At 35.3% G+C, this 17,639-nt stretch overlaps 1 protein-coding gene across 5 annotated transcripts in view; it reads left to right on the top strand.

The window, feature by feature from the left end:
- Positions 1–16,812, top strand: part of CNTN5 (contactin 5) — a 1,325,220-nt gene extending 1,308,408 nt beyond the window's left edge. For 4 of the 5 annotated variants that reach the window (XM_045790825.2, XM_087868224.1, XM_045790823.2 and 1 more), the window contains 2 exons: positions 9,556–9,724; positions 14,112–16,812. In XM_045790825.2, coding sequence (XP_045646781.1) covers positions 9,556–9,724; positions 14,112–14,215 — 273 coding nt within the window. In that variant the 3' untranslated portion in view covers positions 14,216–16,812. Of the gene's footprint in view, positions 1–9,555; positions 9,725–10,603; positions 11,523–14,111 lie in introns of those variants that run through there. The other variant, XM_045790826.2, reaches the window with a different exon arrangement.
- Positions 16,813–17,639: the final 827 nt, after the last annotated feature.

Below are 17,639 nucleotides of genomic sequence, written 5' to 3'. Positions count from 1 at the left end.
CAATATCTTTCAAGAGTGATTTGTAGTTTCTAGAATATAGATCATTTACATCTCTGGTTAAGTTAATTCTGAGATAACATATGATTTTTGGTGCTATTGTAAATGTAATGGATTCCCTAATTTCTCGTTCTTCAGTCTCATTTTTCGTGTATAGAAATGCAACTGATTTCAGAGCATTGATTTTGTATCCCGCCACATTACTGAATTGCTCTATAAATTCTAGTAGTTTGAGGGTGGAGTCTTTTGGGTTTTCCATATAGAGTATCATGTCCTCTGTGAAGAGAGACATTTTGACTTCTTCTTTGCCAATTTGGATACTTTTTATCCCTTTTTGTTTTCTGATTGCTGTTGCAAGGACTGCTAGTACTATGTTAAATAATAATGGCAAGAGTGGGCATCCTTGTCTTGTTCGTGATTTTAAGGGAAAGGCTTTCAGCTTTTCCCCGTTGAGAATGATATTTGCTGTAGGCTTTTCATAGATGGTTTTTATGAGATTGAGGAATGTACCCTCTATCCCTACACTCTGAAGGGTTTTAATCAGGAAAGGATGCTGTATTTTGTCAAATGCTTGTTCTGCATCAATTGAGAGGATCATATGGTTCTTGACTCTTTTCTTGTTGATATGATCTATCATACTGATCGATTTGCGAATGTTGAACCACCCTTGCATCCCAGAGATGAATCCCACTTGGTCTTGACGGATAATCCTTTTAATGTACTGCTGGATCCTATTAGCTAAGATCTTGTTGAGAATCTTGGCGTTGATATTCATCAGGATTATCAGTCTGTAATTCTCCTTTTTGGTGGGGTCTTTGCCTGGTTTGGAGATCAAGGTAATACTGGCCTCATAGAATGAGTTTAGTAGTTTTCCTTCTGTTTCTATTTTTTGAAACAGCTTCAGGATAATAGCTATTATTTCTTCCTTGAATGTATGTTAGAATTCCCTGGGGAATCAATCAGGCCCTGGACTCTTGTTTTGGGGGAAGGTTTTGATCACTGCTTCAATCTCTTCATAATTAATTGGTCTGTTTAAAAATTCAATTTCTTCCTGTTTCAGTCTTGGTAGTTTATAGGTTTCCAGAAAGGCATCCATTTCTTCCAGGTGGTCTAATTTACTGCAATAAGGCTGTTGATAAAAGTTTCTAATGATCCTTCCTATTTCACTGGTGTTGGTTGTGATCTCTCCCCTTTCATTCATAATTTTATTAATTTGGGTCCTTTCTCTATTCTTTTGAATAAGTCTGGCCAGGGGCTTAGTGATCTTATTTATTCTTTTAAAGAACCAGCTTCTAGTTCTGTTGATCTGCTCTACTGTGCTCCTGGTTTCTAATTCATTGATCTCTGCTCTAATCTTGATCAACTGCTTTCTCGTGTGTGGGTTAGGCCTGTTCTTCTGTTCCAGCTGCAGGGTCTTGAGGTGAGAATATAAAAACTGCATTTTAGATTTTTCTATTCTTTTGAGTGAGGCTTGGATGGCTATGTATTTTCCCCTCAGGACTGCCTTTGCAGTGTCCCATAGGTTTTGGATCATTGTGTTTTCATTCTCGTTGGTCTCCATAAATTATTTAAATTGATTTTTAATTTCCTGGTTTACCCAATCATTCTTGAGTAGGATGGTTCTTAGTTTCCAAGTGTTTGAGTTTCTTCCAAACTATTCCTTGTGATTGAGTTCCAATTTCAACACACTGTGGTCTGAGAATATGCAGTAATAATCTCAGTCTTTTGGTATCATTTGAGACCTGTTTTGTGACCCAATATATGGTCTCTTCTGGAGAACGTTCCATGTGCATTTGAAAAGAATGAGTATTCTGTTGTTCTGGGGGTGTGGTGTTCTGTATATATCTACGAGGTCCATCTGGTCTAGTATATCATTCAAAGCTCTTGTTTCTTTGTTGATTTTCTGCTTAGGTGATCTGTCTATTGCTGATAGTGGAGTGTTGAGGTCCCCTACTATTAACATATTTTTATCTATCTGTCTCTTTATTCTGGTTAAGAGTTGGCTTGTATATCTTGTTGCTCCCCTGTTGGGGGCATAGATATTTATAATTGTCATATCCACTTGTTGGATACATCCTTTAAGAATAATATAGTGTCCTTCTGTATCCCTAACTACAGTCTTTAGCTTAAAAATCTAATCTGCCTGTTATGAGAATTGCTACCCCAGGTTTCTTTTGAGGTCCATTGGCATGAAAAATGGTTTTCCATCCCTTCACTTTCAGTCTAGATGTATCCTTAGGTTCAAGATGATTCTCTTGTAGACAGCAGATGGATGGGTCATATCTTTTTATCCAATCTGCAACCCTGTGGTGTTTTATGGGCATATTTAGGCCATTCACATTGAGACTGATTATTGAGAGATATGATTTTAATGATGTCATGTTGCCTGAAAAGTCTTTGTTTCTATAGATTGCAAAAATTTATATTCTGTATCACTCTTGGGGCCATTTTACTTTTATAGAACCCCCCTTAATATCTCCTGTAGGGCTGGTTTCATGGTCACGAATTTGGTCGGTGTCTGGTGATCCTGGAAGGTCCTTATCTCTCCATCAATTCTGAATGACAGCCTTGCTGGATAAAGGATCCTTGGCAGCATGTTTCTCTCGGATAGAGCTTTAAAAATATCCCGCCAAACCTTCCTCTCATTCCAGGTCTGTGTAGACAGGTCTGATGTAATTCTGATATTTTTGCCTCGGTACGTGAGAAATTTCCTCACCCTGGCCACTTTCAATACTGTATCCTTGAATCTAATATTTGCGAATTGCACTATGACATCACGTGGTGTAGGTTTGTCATGGTTGAACTTGAAAGGGGTCCTGTCTGCCTCTTGGACACAAATGATTGTTTCCTTTGCTAGGTTAAGGAAGTTTTCAGCTACGATTTGTTCAAATATCTCTTCTAAACCTTTCTCTTTCTCCACCCCCTCGGGGATGCCGATGATTCTGACATTGGGACGTTTCATTGAGTCAGTAATCTCCTGTAACCTACATTCTTGAGATTGGATTTTTTTGAGCCGAGTTTCTGTTTTAACTTTCTCTTCTACCAACCCATCCTCCAATTCACTAATTCATTCTTCTGCCTCATTTACCTTGGCCATCAGAGCATCTAGTTTGGACTGCATTTGAGTCATAGCATTTTCAATTTTTGCCACATTCACTCTCATTTCCGCCCTTAGAGATTATATATTCTTGTTAATATTTTCATTAATATTCTTTTCAAATCTACACATCATTGTGACCATTTTACTCTGAACTCCATTTCTGATAATTTGATATGGATAATTATATCCATATCCATCAGTTCTGTGGCAGAGGCCACAGACTCATTATCTTTTCTTTGCTGGGGGGGATTTCTCCTCCTCATCATTCTGATGAGGAGAGGTTGTGGGGTTGCTCAGAGCCCAAATTATTGACCAGGACCCAAGCATTGTGCACTTGTTTTATAGGGACCTTAGGGATGTCGGCTTCTTGATTTTTCAGCTTGCCTTCTGGGGGAGGGGCCTGCCACGCTGATATTCAGGCAACCCTGTTTGGGTAGAGTCTCCCTGTCCCCTCATGTGGTTGTTAGGGTTAAATAATAATCTATCTTTGCTAAGCTCCAGCTGTATCAGGGGAAGCCATGGCTCAGAGGACTCAGCACCGGCCAGGCCAGTCAGGCGCAGTGGTCTGTGCAGGGCTGCATCTTCACCTGGGCAGTGAGAAAAGGAGTGCCCACCTAACTAAGGGTGACGGGGTTGCAAGCCCTGTCTAAATAAGACAGACAGCCTAATTCTAAAGGCCTGTGGCAGTTTCCCAGGGGATGGGTGAATCATTTTTCAGGCAGAATCACTCCAGCCTGTCACTACAAAGGCAGAGCCAGGAGAGTTTCTCCTCCAGTTTCGGACCACAGTGGTGAGAGAATCAGGAAAGACCTGGGATGTGTGCTGGGCATCAGTCTGAAGAAGTTGGCTAAGACAGGATTCTTGCCACAAGCATAGAGAGATAAGTGCCAATGAGTGTTCTAGGCTCTGACGTTCCCACAGCGAATGAGACAGAGAAGGTCCTTCTCAGAGAGCTTCCACACCAGAAAGGGAATACCTAGGAAGCTTCTCTTAGACACTGCCAGACTGGGAGAACTCCATCCCCAACTGCCCCATCTGAAGAGTTTATAAAGAGGCCTTAACCGGGTTCCTTTGTGAACACCATGCAGATGTCCTCAATGGCACAGAGCTCTGTCAATACTCTGTGTATTCCACCTTTTGTATTAAGCCTGTATTAAGTCCAAAGTAGATGAATTCAGAGAAGTCTTCATCTAGAAGTTTTCCCGATTGTGAAAAGGATTGAAAAGTGATAAACATGGAGAAAATTAGATTTTTCTCCAGATTTGGTCCATAAATAATAAACTCAACTCTTATAGTTAGAATACTAAATACAGGATTGAACTCATTATTTAAAAATAAACCACAAAAAAACATAATAAAATAATAAGATAAAAGAGTGGAATTTGACATTCAACCAATCCATTTTCTAAGAAGCATGGATCTTACTTACTTACTTACTTAATTTCAGAGATTGAAGTGTCAACATATATAAGGACAAAATGTTAACAAAGAAAGATATGATGAGAAATTTTATGCAAGGTTTCAGAAGATGGGAGGTCTCCTCATCATAAATCTTATCAGGGACCTCAAAAATGACCAAGAATATAGTGGAAGAAGGATGGATGGAATCAAACCATATGTGGTTGTATCAGAGGAGACATATTAAAATTAAATCTATTCAGATAAATGTTAAGTATTACCTAGTTGTGAAATTTCTTACTGCTTTTTGAGATCATCCAAGAGATCCTAAACTTTTTGGGATTTTGTTTAACAAGTCCAGATTTAATAGCAATAATTTCAAGACATCACAGCTTTCATTAAAAAGTAAGAGAAATAGAAGCTTGAAGAACCACAAGAAATGTTGGGAAAAGATTGAAGATATGGCCACAAATTATTCTCATGCAAATAAAATAACTCCCCATTTGAAAAGTTAAATCATATTTGGAGTTTACTTAGTGTATTTATAACTTCTTCAGGTCCATTATTATTTCTTTCTCTTCTTTTCTTATATTTCCCAATTCAGAAATGTATTATTTGTATTGTTTGTATTAAATGTATTAAATGTATTAAATGTATTATTTGTAAGTGATTGGGAAAATGGTGCAAAAACTTCAAATTAATTTTTTCTAATTTAATATACTTTTCTTATATTTCTTTAATACATTTTTCTATATTTCTTATATTTCTCAAATAAATGCTTTTCAATGAAGAAAATGTTATTTTTATAACTCCTCTAGTAAGGAGTCTGTATTTCGAGTCTTTAACTAATTTTGGCACATCTGTATGGGCATTCCTAAGGAAATACCAAGGCCAATAACAAAGCTGTGGACTAAAGCATATTCAGCCATAATTCTCCCTAATAATCTTGAGAATGGAGAAATTTTTTCTTTATATTATGAAAGAAGTTTACCAAGATTATAAAATAAAACAACCATCTTATCTCCACCTTATTGTTCTCATGTAGATTTAAGCCCAAGTGAAAGGGAAAATAAATATTAAACACCTGGGAGCTATACTTTCACTTGTGCAAATATCTCCTTCCTCACTAAGAGAAACTTTTGTCCATTCAGAAAAAAAAAACGAAGAGTCAGAAGGAATTCAGGACAAGGATCTCAGGCTACATACTAAAACAATAGTAATAATAATAATAATAATAATAATAATAATAATAATAATAATGGTTTTGTTTTCTGGGCTACGACTAGAAAGTTTCCTTTCCTAGATATACCCTTTCTCCATAGATCTTCCCCCCTCGCCTCTACTTTCTGCCTGTTTACATACCTGGAGAGAGTAGGGGGAAAATCAGGCTCAAACTTTACTGGTTATTAAGTGTTCCATCAATGTAGTTTTTTGTGTATTTATTCAACTTAGATATCAGGACCTTCCAGACTCCTGAGATACATGTACACTTGGGTTGATATTTTATTCCACACCCTACAGAATTCTGAAGACCACCTCTATATTTATCCAGCTTCTCGAGGGAGCTTAATGTCATTGACCATTCTAATCTTGATTTCCTGTATCTTGCAGCTGTTCCTTCCTCTTATATTTACTCCATATATGAGATTCAGCCTTTTTCTTGTGGTACCCACAAATTAAAAAGACTCATATATAATGTTATACTATTCTTTTGCATGTGATTATGCTTGAAATTTTTTATAATAAAATACTTTTAAAAATAAAACAAAAATGGCTTATATAATAACAAATATATACCTGTAGAAAGCAGCCTTGAGAGAAATGTTGGCAGGAGCATGTAGAGTGAAAAGCACACCATACAAGCAAATACCTGAAAATTGCCCATAGGAAGTCCTGTTCTTAAAAGCGCTTTTGGCCATCCTCCAGTCAGTGGCTTCGCACTGGTACTTATGCTTCCCCAATTTCTTTTCATCTTGCTTCTATCATCTTGCTGATTTCTCACCCTCCCATCACCACTGGGGCTTCAGATTCCTCACCTTCTATTGTGAAGAGTGGATGTCCCTGTTGACTATTCCCAAGATGCTCAGCTGCTGAATAGGCCTTCCCTTTAATAGGATCCATCCTTCTCAGGGGCACTCATGGGTAAAAAAAAGCAAAAATTTATTGTTATATCTTTGAGCCTACTCACACCATTATTGTCTTACCATCATACATATCGACTAGCCATCTCCAGATCATGTCTTTCAGAACAACAGTACCACATTAATTTTTTGTTTAGAATCACTTCTTTGGATAACTCACTCTTCTGAGCTTGTTAAGTAGGATTTGAGGATAGTCTTGAAAATACAATTTCCTGTATGCCTAAAGATAGCTGTCATCACAACCGCCATTCTGTAAATGTCCAGATTTTCAAAGTACTCCATGGACTCCTTATTGTCAATAACTATTTCTGACATGTCTTGATAACTACTTAAGCTTCTCCGTTTTCTCATTTTCATTCATCTTTATGAAATCAGGATTTTAAAATGAGCCGAGATTCTTTCAGACACCTAAGAATAACCATTAATTTAATGTATTTTTTCACTTAGTATACCCACTTACTGACTCATAACATCACATCTCCCTGGATGTACTGGTAAAAGCCACATTTAATCTCAAACTCCCTTTGCTACCATTGACTGGTATTTTTCATGCTTTTACCTTTTGTTTCTAAATCTCAACTGATCCACACATTTTTCTTCAACTCTGAATTTTACAGCAACATTAGATATGCATTACTAGCTACATTTTCTTTGTCATAAGAATTGTAATTTACTGAACCATAATAACAATGTCCTCTAAAATAGTCACTCCCCTGCCAATCCTCACCAATTTATGTACTTCCCCATTGCCATAAATTTGCTTTCTAATTACCTCATGTGGATGATCAGAAGTCTCACTCATGATACTGCTACAGTCAACATAAGAATCATAAATTCTGATACAATTGTCATTTTTTAAGCTGAAGGGACCTGCTATGGGCATGTTCTGAGAAATGTTTCTGATTCCCCAAATCTTGACCAAGTACCACTCTGTGCATTGCTATATCACTAAATACATTTCTTATTGCAGTATATATCACACTTCACTGCATTGGCATCTGTCCCCACTATTATATTGTAAGTGCCATGAGGGCAGGAACCATGTGGTCTTGTTCTGTTATGAGTCTCCAATATATAGCACTGTGCCTGGCCCACATGATATGCCCAATAAATATTTGATTATACTCTTATCACTTTGCAACTACATTGAGGCTATGGCTTCCTTTCCTATAAGTATTTCAATACATATAATTATTGCACATGCTAAATACTTTTAGAGAGAAGCTACTTCTCTCCTGAGACCCTGAAGTAAATTTAAATCTGTGAAAGATAAAGAAAGTGAAATGGAGGGACCATTTATTATCAGAACGCAAAAGGGAGGATCAAGTACAGGCAGACTTCAATATATGACAAGATTGCTCTACTAAAGTTTTTTTTTTCCCCCTCTATATAGGTTAGTGAAAGCTCAAAACACATTTTTATAAGAAAAAATTATAAATTTTTATCTAGCTCCCTAAAGCATCTTTTTTTTTAAGATATTTATTTATTCGACAGAGATAGAGAGAGCCAGCGAGAGAGGGAACACAAGCAGGGGGAGTGGGAGAGGAAGAAGAAGGCTCATAGTGGAAGAGCCTGATGTGGGGCTTGATCCCATAACGCCAGGATCATGCCCTGAGCCCAAGGCAGACGCTTAGCCGCTGTGCCACCCAGGCGCCCCTCCCTAAAGCATCTTTTATGATACCATTGAAATACTGACTATTGACAATGAGCAATGATGGCAACAGAAGTAGCTTTCTCTTAAGTTTACCACGCACCAGGTCTTATAATGCGACCAGATTTGCCCAGACAGAAATATGGAGATTGTATTTTGTTTTATTTTGTTTGTAGGAGATTGTTTTGAATCCAGATCTGTAAGTAGAAACAACTTATCTTCAGAATACTAACCTTCTAAGGCAATTTCTTCCCTAACGAGCCACATGATCTTGTATAAATTGCATAAGTCCTATGATCTTTGCTTTCTGATATGTAAACAGGAAAATTCTATGTCCTTCTTAAAATGCTTTTTATTTATTTATTTGAGAGAGAGAGAGAGAGCACAAGCAAGGGGAGCGGCAGGCTTAGGGAGAATCAGGTTCCCCGCTGAGCAAGGAGCCTGATACAGGACTCAATCCCAGGACCCTAGGATCGTTACCTGAGCCGAAGACAGATGCTTAACCAACTGAGCCACCCTGGCACTCCAGGATAACTCTGTGTCCTAATTTGTAATTCTAAAACCATTTCCTATGGATACATGTTCTATTCTAGTACTAGGGACAGGTGTCAAAAAGACTTAACTTTACTATCCAAAGTATCCAAATGCCAGTTCACAGAAGTAAATAGAAACACTAAAATTTTAACTTTTCAGTGATTTCCTACATTGTTAAATATTTATTGTTGATATAGTTAACAAACTATTCTCTTTAGTCCTTTGAATTTGAAGATGACAGCTATGAGTATTCCCTCAGGATACTATTCATTTCAATAACCAATAAAAGACTGTAGAGATATGCCTCCTCACTACCTACTGCTCTAGTCTCATGTATCACCATCCCCGTATGTCTTCTGTCTATTCCGTACCCTAATGTTATAGTTTCTTATTGCTTAGGTGTATTTTTTCATTTTGTCTTACCTTTTCCTAGAATTCTCATCCCTTTCTCCAACTGGCAAACTCTACTCATCTTCAGATACATAGCTCATGTGTCACCTCCTCTGAAAAGCCTTTCCTAACCCACAGACAGAATTAAACTCTCTCTTCCATATTTCCATAGCATCTTATGTACACTTCCACTGCTGCATATAGCACATACATTGCAGTTACTTACATATCTGTCAAAGCCATAGGCTTCCTTAGCTCAAAATGTGACATATGGTAGTCAATCAATAAAGATTTGGAATCCTCATTTGAATATGATATGCTTAAATCTCTGTTATTATTTCCAGGTTTTTTATAGGCAAGAGGGCCACAGCAACAGTCAAGTTATTGAAACACAGAAACCTCAAGCAGTAGTACCACTGCCAGATGCCGGAGTCTATATTATTGAAGTTCGAGCATACAGCGACGGAGGGGATGGGACGGCTAGTTCCCAAATCAGAGTACCATCCTATTCAGGTAAGTTTCGACATAATAGGCTTAATGTGATGACCACCAACAATGTTAAATAGTGTAAACCTCACCAAAATTAATATGATGGATTCCATGGATGAAAACTTTGGAAGGGTCTCATTTCTCACTCCGATTTCCATGCCATCCTCCAATTAATAAGAACAATGGCGTTATGTCCATAATTGCAGAATTTCTACAAATCTAGAAAGGATTTTTCATTAGAATGGCTCATTAGAATGTCCTTATTTTTGAAATTCCCTTGCCTATCCTGGTCTCAAGCAGTGCCTTGCTGGTCATTTGGGTTTTGCAATATTGCTTTTAAACTGCCAGTGCACTATTTAACATACCTATTTCTCTATTACCTTGGTTACTTTTATCACTAGATAATGGAGAATGAGGTTCAGAAAAGCTTAAAAGAAATGCCTTTTAAAATTAAACTTAGATCATATTTATTGATTTCAAAATAAATTGTTAATTCCATTAAGTATCATTTTTTGTTCTTTTCCAGGTTTATTGAGATATAATTGACATGTAACATTTTGTAGGTTTAAGGTATACAACTTGTTAATTTGATACACTTATAACTGCAAAATTATTACGACCATAGCATTAGCTAACACCTTCATCACATCACATAACTGCCATTTCTTTTTGTAGTGAGAATATTTAAAATTTACTCCCTTAGCAACTTTCAAGTGTGTACTACAGTCTTATTAACTATAATCACGATGCTATACATTAGATCACTGGGACTTATTTGTGCCTCATTGTTTTTATTAGCAGTATTAATAATTTCTAGCTTTTACTGAGCCCTTATTATGTGTTAGGACTGGTCATCAGTCTTTTTTTTTTTTTTAAGATTTTATTTATTTATTTATTTGACAGAGAGAGACAGCCAGTGAGACAGGGAACACAAGCATGGGGAGTGGGAGAAGAAGAAGCAGGCTCCCAGAGAAGAAGCCTGATGCGGGGCTCAATCCCAGAATGCCGGGACCACACCCTGAGCCAAAGGCAGACACTTAACGACTGAGCCACCCAGGCGCCCCCGGTCATCAGTCTTATACATCATCTTATTTAGTCTTACTAATAATTATATGGGGTAATGGCATTATTAATATTTTACAGAGAAAATTTAAGTAACTTGCCTAAGATCACACTAAGTGGAAGAACCAGGATTTGGACCCAAGCATGCTTGTCTCCAAGGCCATATATCTTCACCACTACTGTCATTATTACACCAGCAAGGAAATTAAAGGAAGAGAAATTTTATAAATTTAGAAATGAGTAACCATTTTATTGAGGTAGTAAAAAAAAAAAAAAACCAAAAGATTTAATAAAGTATGCACGTCTTTCATTAAGAAAATATTAGGCAATTTTCCCTAAATCCTTGAATAAAAAATGTTTAATGTCTTTTAATTAATGGGCAATTATGAGCATTATTTATTGAGTAATCACTCTCAAGCAGAATTGTCAGCCTAAAGGGAAGTATCCAGTGATATCATATAGGACTCTGCATGTGGCTTTGTTGCATTCAACATATTTATCAATTTGGATTAAGACCAGGGGCATTGCATATGATCTTTTTTGATGCCACAAAGTGGGATAGAAGGAAAATATAAGGAAGAAAATAATTAGACTGAAACTTTGAGGAAAAGCTATTTACATAATATTTGATGAGTAAATTCTTACATGAAAATACAAGATGAAATAAAGGATATTATTGGGACAGTTGATAAAATTTGAATAATGTCTGTAGATTAGATAACATATATATATTAATAATTTACTTTTCTTAAAAAAATTGTGGAGTGGATATATAAGAAAATGTCTTATTTTTAGAAACTATACATTATTTAGGGGTAAATGTATATCATGTCTGCAACTTACTTTCAAATGGCTCAGGAAAAATGTATGTATTTATAGAGAGAATACTAACACAACAATGAGGAAACAAACATTTAAGGAAACTGGATGAATTCTTTGCTCTATTTTTACAACTTTTGTTGCATCTAAAATTATTTCAAAATGAAAAGTTAAAAATAACAAATATAAGATATAGGAAATCTGACATTTTTCAAAAATTCAGGTGAAAAGACCTAAGAATTAAATACATTGTGGCCTCATTAAAGCTTAATACACTTTATGATTCATTTATAAAAGTATAGCTTCAAGAGCAAGAGAGGTAATAATATCTCTACATTGATTACTACAACTGAACTGGTCAGATGTGGGTGTTAAATCTTCAAGAGTGCCTTGAAAGACTAAAGATTATTTCTGAAAAGTGAAAAAGATGACAAATTTCTGCTTGCATCATAAGACTCAAATTTCTAAAAACAACAATACAATGAGCATTTACTGACCCCTGATCATATTCTTGGCATTACATTAGGTATTTTTCATATATTATCTTATTTTACCCTTTCAGCAAACTTCTAAGTATTCTATTATTCTCTGATTCCCCAACTCTAAAACAACCAGATTGTAAAATATCATCTGGACAATATCAGCCCCAAGTTTGAAAGTACTTATAAAGACATTGATTCTCCCATTGTACTGCACTTCTATTCCATGAAAAACAAATTGTCAACTTTTGTTTTAGTTAAAAAAAAATATGGCTAGTGCAACCCATTTTCTGAGTTTTATTGAAATTCATAATATTGTCTATCTCAGACCTATAGAAAATGAGCAATAATTGGTTTCATTCTTACCATTTTCCAAAAAACAAAAGCCCTAAGAAGTTCAAGGACTTGCTCAAGTGAAATAGTTAGTTGGTTTTGCAGCTGAGACTAGAACTTAGTTCAGTGTTGTTGTTGTTGTTGTTTATGTTTTGTTTTGATTTGCTCTACCAAAATAATGTTTTTGCTTTGTGGATTTTTTTGTGAAAGTTGAGATATAGTCCCTACTTAGCATTCTGAAAGTGAGATGTTTTTGTAAAAGTGTCATGTTAGTTGATTTAACAAGGACTCAGCCACTCTCAAATAAATAGAAAAGATGTTTTCACAGTTTTTATTTATTAAGAATGCATATACCACTCCAGTGAGGCTTTGTCATCATGCCTTTCTTATAGTTCACATGCAGCCATGCACTTCACAATAATTCATTTTATACAGGGTGAAATGCATGTTACATTCTCCAATATGTTGATTAAAGTTCTATTAGTGCCTTAGATATAAAAATTTTTAAAGGAAAGATTTGCCACTGCTGTGTGTGTGTTTACCAAACAAATGCCACCCCCCCCCCGCTCTTAAATAAACATCTGGAGAAAAAATTTGGACACTATTTCCCTGACAAAAATCACAACCAGATTCCATTAACACTCAACTCTTGCCAGAGAAGATAACATGACAGAAGGATGATCCCAAAAATTGGGTGGTACCTTTATTTTATGATTAATCTATCATTAAGGTTTTAATTAAGGCCAATCATAAGAGCATCTGGTTTTTACTAATCCCATCTTGATGACTTGAAGCATGTTCTATTATCTAAGCTCCAGTTCCCTCATCTGCAACAGGGAGATAAAAACCGTACTTACTTCATAGAAATGTTGTGAGGATTGAATAAGATAATATGTATAAAGGCCTCAATACAGTGCATTGCATATAGTAAGCATTCATTAAATATCGATCATGATGATGCTACTTCAGAATTCTGACTTGAGGAACCATTAACCGAAGTTAAGCCTAAGGTTATTACTTAGTTTGTGTGGAGCTTGTTATGTGGAGCTATCAAAAATACTTCAAACTAATCTGTTCAGATCAGTGTGTTTAATCAAACAGCCACCTTAATACATTAACTGCATACAATATTTTGTTCCCAAAAAGGAAGAATTTCTCCTGGGTATAGGTAAGAGTAATGAAAGATGGCTCTTCTTCCTTTGGCAAGTTTGGTATGCGAATATAGAATTTAAGCCTGTTCAACCAAAACAATCAAATAAATGGAGAACCCATAAGTAAATTAAATAATTTAAATAATTTTATTATTATCAAATTCAAACATTGACTGAAGTAATTGAATTATGAATTCTTATTGCCACAAAATTTGCTAATTATTCTTGCTCCCTTTCCTGAACTATGTGCTATAGAAATCAGCTTATCATTCATACCTGGAATTTGGGATGTTTTCCATCAGTGCATCATTAGTGAAAATTACACTAAATCTCCTGAGTAGATGTATTTTTTAGATGTGACATAGCCTTTTAACACAGTATTCATATAGAATTCTGCCTTCCATATAATTTTTGGGAGCCCCATACAACACCTTGTTTTAAAAGCACACTCTCAACAGAAACAAACCGATGTTGCACTCCTTTGTCTTACATCCCAGAAACAACTCTTTCCTATCTTCAGCAAAATCAAAATAATTTGCTCCATTTAATGCTTCTCTATTTTCACAGGTGGGAAAATCACTAGTGCCCAGTCGACCCTCCACACACTCTCCCCATCTTCATCATCGGTAACATTGCTCTTGGCATTGATGATTCCCTCAACCTCTTGGTGAAAACTGCAGACTTACCTTGCTTTGCTTTGCTTTAGCTTGAAAATAGTGGTGAATAGAGTGTAGTGTAAGTGGAGACCCAAGACACAAAGATGAGATTTAAAAACTTGGGACTACACATGGTTCAGGAGGTTGGGGGGAATATTACTTATCCATCAGGTTTCTCTTTGGTTGTGTAAATGGAGAGGACAGTTCTTGGTCCAATAAAATATGCAGATTGTATGTAATGAATTTTTTGTAAGCAAAGGTAATTTCTGTCAAATGTATTCTTTACCTTTTTAATATGTTGGAATTTGATTTTATATCTGATGACCCTGAATGTGTGCCATCCATTTGCTAAGTAAGTAGTCTCTTGCAGATCTGTTTCAAACACAAATACAAAACTTAGAATGAAAAGTTTGCTAAAGATTTTGTCTACTGTTTTTCATTTTCCCTTTGGCTAACTATCCCAATTAACAAACTGATAGAAGATATGAAAAAAAATACTTCAGTTGCGTGATCCATTATAGAATAAATACGCAAACATTTTTTTGTAAGATATTGTGTTACTGCATAGTGAAATAGCAAAATTTGTCAATATGCTATTCTATATGCATCCCTAGAGCAAGTTATTTGGATAGGGAATAAGCCATTTACGTTAGTGCAAGGTAAATAGAAAGTGAGACCAAATGAATTTAAGTGCTATTGTTTTTCATTAATTACTATGTTATCTAGCTGCAAATATAATAAATGTTTATTTTTAATAACAAAAGATTAAAGTCACACAAAATATATGGTCACTAAAAACTGCAGTCACTGATATGCCTGCAAGGGTGCTAACTTGAAAACAAAATGAATACAGGACAGAGCTTTCCCATTTTCCCACCCACTGCCAAAATAGATGTTGAATTAAGTCCAAGGTTTTCTTCTAATTGCCAACAATTTTAAGGACAATGAAAATCTGTTGTGCATGTAATTATGCATACATATATAGTCTGTGAATTAAAATGTTTCAAGCATAACAAATAAATTTTGATTTTTTAAACACTTCCATGCATCACATACCACTTATAAAATGTTACCAACTATTAAAATAGAAAAGACCTCTTGAATATATTGATTTTTAATTAAGCTCTGGATACACAGCCTCAGTACATGGCCTCTGCTAGTCTAACTAGCCATACACTACTTGGGAAATGTTCCCCATTTGCTATTTTGCGGAGTCACTATGAACCAAAGTGATGCTAGATAGTTGGATATTGAAGTGAAAGTTTTCTACTTGATGATATATAGAAGTCTCAACTGCCACAGTTCACGTAACACACAAGAAGATGCCTGAAGGGATAATAATTGCAAAGTCAGATGCCAAAAAAAGAGCTTGGAGAAACTAGTTTTACAGATGATGTTAATATGAAAACAAAAAGTAGTTTCTTTTCTTTTATAAAACCTAAGCCTGTTAATTCTGTTTGTAGCATCCTTAACAGCAAGAAAAATGAAGCAATATTTAGCTCACACTGCTGGCTCTAGAGGTTAATCCCTATAAATCAGGATATATTGGAATTTCTGTTCTGGATATCTAAAAGATTGGTTTCAGAGCCACAGCACAACTATTTAAGTTGGTTACTCATTCTGTTTGGGAGGAATTATGTCCAAGATACCCCTAAACAAACAAGAAGTGATTTAAAAGATTATTTTTAGTTAACAGATTATTATAGTAAATTACTACAGATGGTGAATATTGAAGCCTGTGAATAATAACAACCAAGTGGCCTTCTTTGAGCACCTCCTTTGGAGTGGGAGAGGCTGGAATTTGCAGATAGAAGGATATGAACTATTTAGCAGGCAAAATCATGCATCTGAAAAAAAAAAAGATGCAGCAAGAATATTAAAGAATAGACAATAATTTCTGCTTCATATTGTAAATCATTTTCTTTGTTTTCCATGATGTTTTATACTAGATTTAGTGAAGGACTTTAAGAATCAAGTTATTACTGAAACTCTTATAAAACAAAGCTCAATAAATATGTCAATGTATGGCAAATTAAAATTAACCAAAATTCCCAACTAGCTGATGGATGGAACACATCTGATAGAATATTTACATGTAGAATGTCTGATGTATACTTACAGGAATCAGAGATAAGGGATGTTTTGACTCAACCTGCATAGAATATGTATTTTGCATCATAAACCTATAAAAAAGGGTTTTAAATGTTTATGTACTTATGTATTACATACTTGTTACTTTGTAGAAAGCAGAACAGCATACCTTATCAAGGTACATTATTTTTCAGCTGCAGTCCCGAGTGAGCTTTTTCTTGGATGGGTTAGTAACCACACAGTCTAAAATCACTAAAGAGACTGTATTTTTGTATAATGTCAATTGAACTATCAAGGAAAAAACACTCCTCATAATTAAAAATTTCATGAAATGAATGTTTTGCATATCCAAATAAAGGTACTGTGGACTTCATGTCAAACCATTAAATATATTGTATACAATCTGTATATATACTATATATAATGGTATATAACATCATGTGGAAGGCACAGTCAGATAATAGTTCTGTGTACTGTTCTTGTAACATTAGCTCTTTTTAATAAATAATTCTTTTTATTGACTTTTATCTTCTCTCCTGTCAGCTACATGAATGACTTTATTTCATGCAGACTACAGTATGATAGTTCATGATTATGGTAGTGTTTTCATGCTGAAAATATCACAATGTTAGTACTTTGCATGTTGTTATGATTTTGGGTTCAAAAATCTCCATAGATGTCCATGTTAGTGTCAATTCAAAAAGTGGAAGCCATGTCAAAGAATAAACCAAACAAAGAAGAAAAAACAAATGGGATAAATTTAGGATTAGACTCATGATTTATTTCTTCTTAAGAAAGGAGACCATCAATGAGTTTTATAAAGAGTTTGTTAAATGCATAATTATGCTTTTATTAGAAACGGTCTGTCCCAATCTATCCTAGGTATAATTCTCATAGAGTTACTCACTCTTTGTGCTCCCTTAGCACCATATATAAATTTCTGTTATACCAGCAATCACATGATTTTACAATGATTTGCTTATGAATGCTTCCCCTCTACTCTCTAGGTTATGGATCCTCTAACGGGGACTATATTATATCAATCTTAGGATTTCTCTCATCAGTACATAGCACAGTGCCTAGGACATATCAAGTGAGCAATTAATTGGATTTAATTTAATGTTGGCCTTAAAATTTTCCTGTAAAGTAGGCTTCCTACATCTATGTAATTGTCTAAATCACCTGGGGACCCAAATCTCAGAATTCTGATTCAGTAGGTCAGAAACTAGGGAACCTTACTTTCAAAATCTCCTCAAAAAAAAAAAATGATAGAACCCTACTGAAGGGAATTTGGCAATCACTAATAAAATTTTGCATGGATTTACCTTTTGACCTAGCAATCACATGT

This window comes from Ursus americanus, chromosome 16 (genome assembly GCF_024610735.1).
Source record: "Ursus americanus isolate L20-20 chromosome 16, mUrsAme1.1.p, whole genome shotgun sequence".
Taxonomy (NCBI): Eukaryota; Metazoa; Chordata; class Mammalia; order Carnivora; family Ursidae; genus Ursus; species Ursus americanus.
Note: the sequence above shows the minus strand (reverse complement) of the source record. Positions and strands in the feature narration are given on the sequence as shown.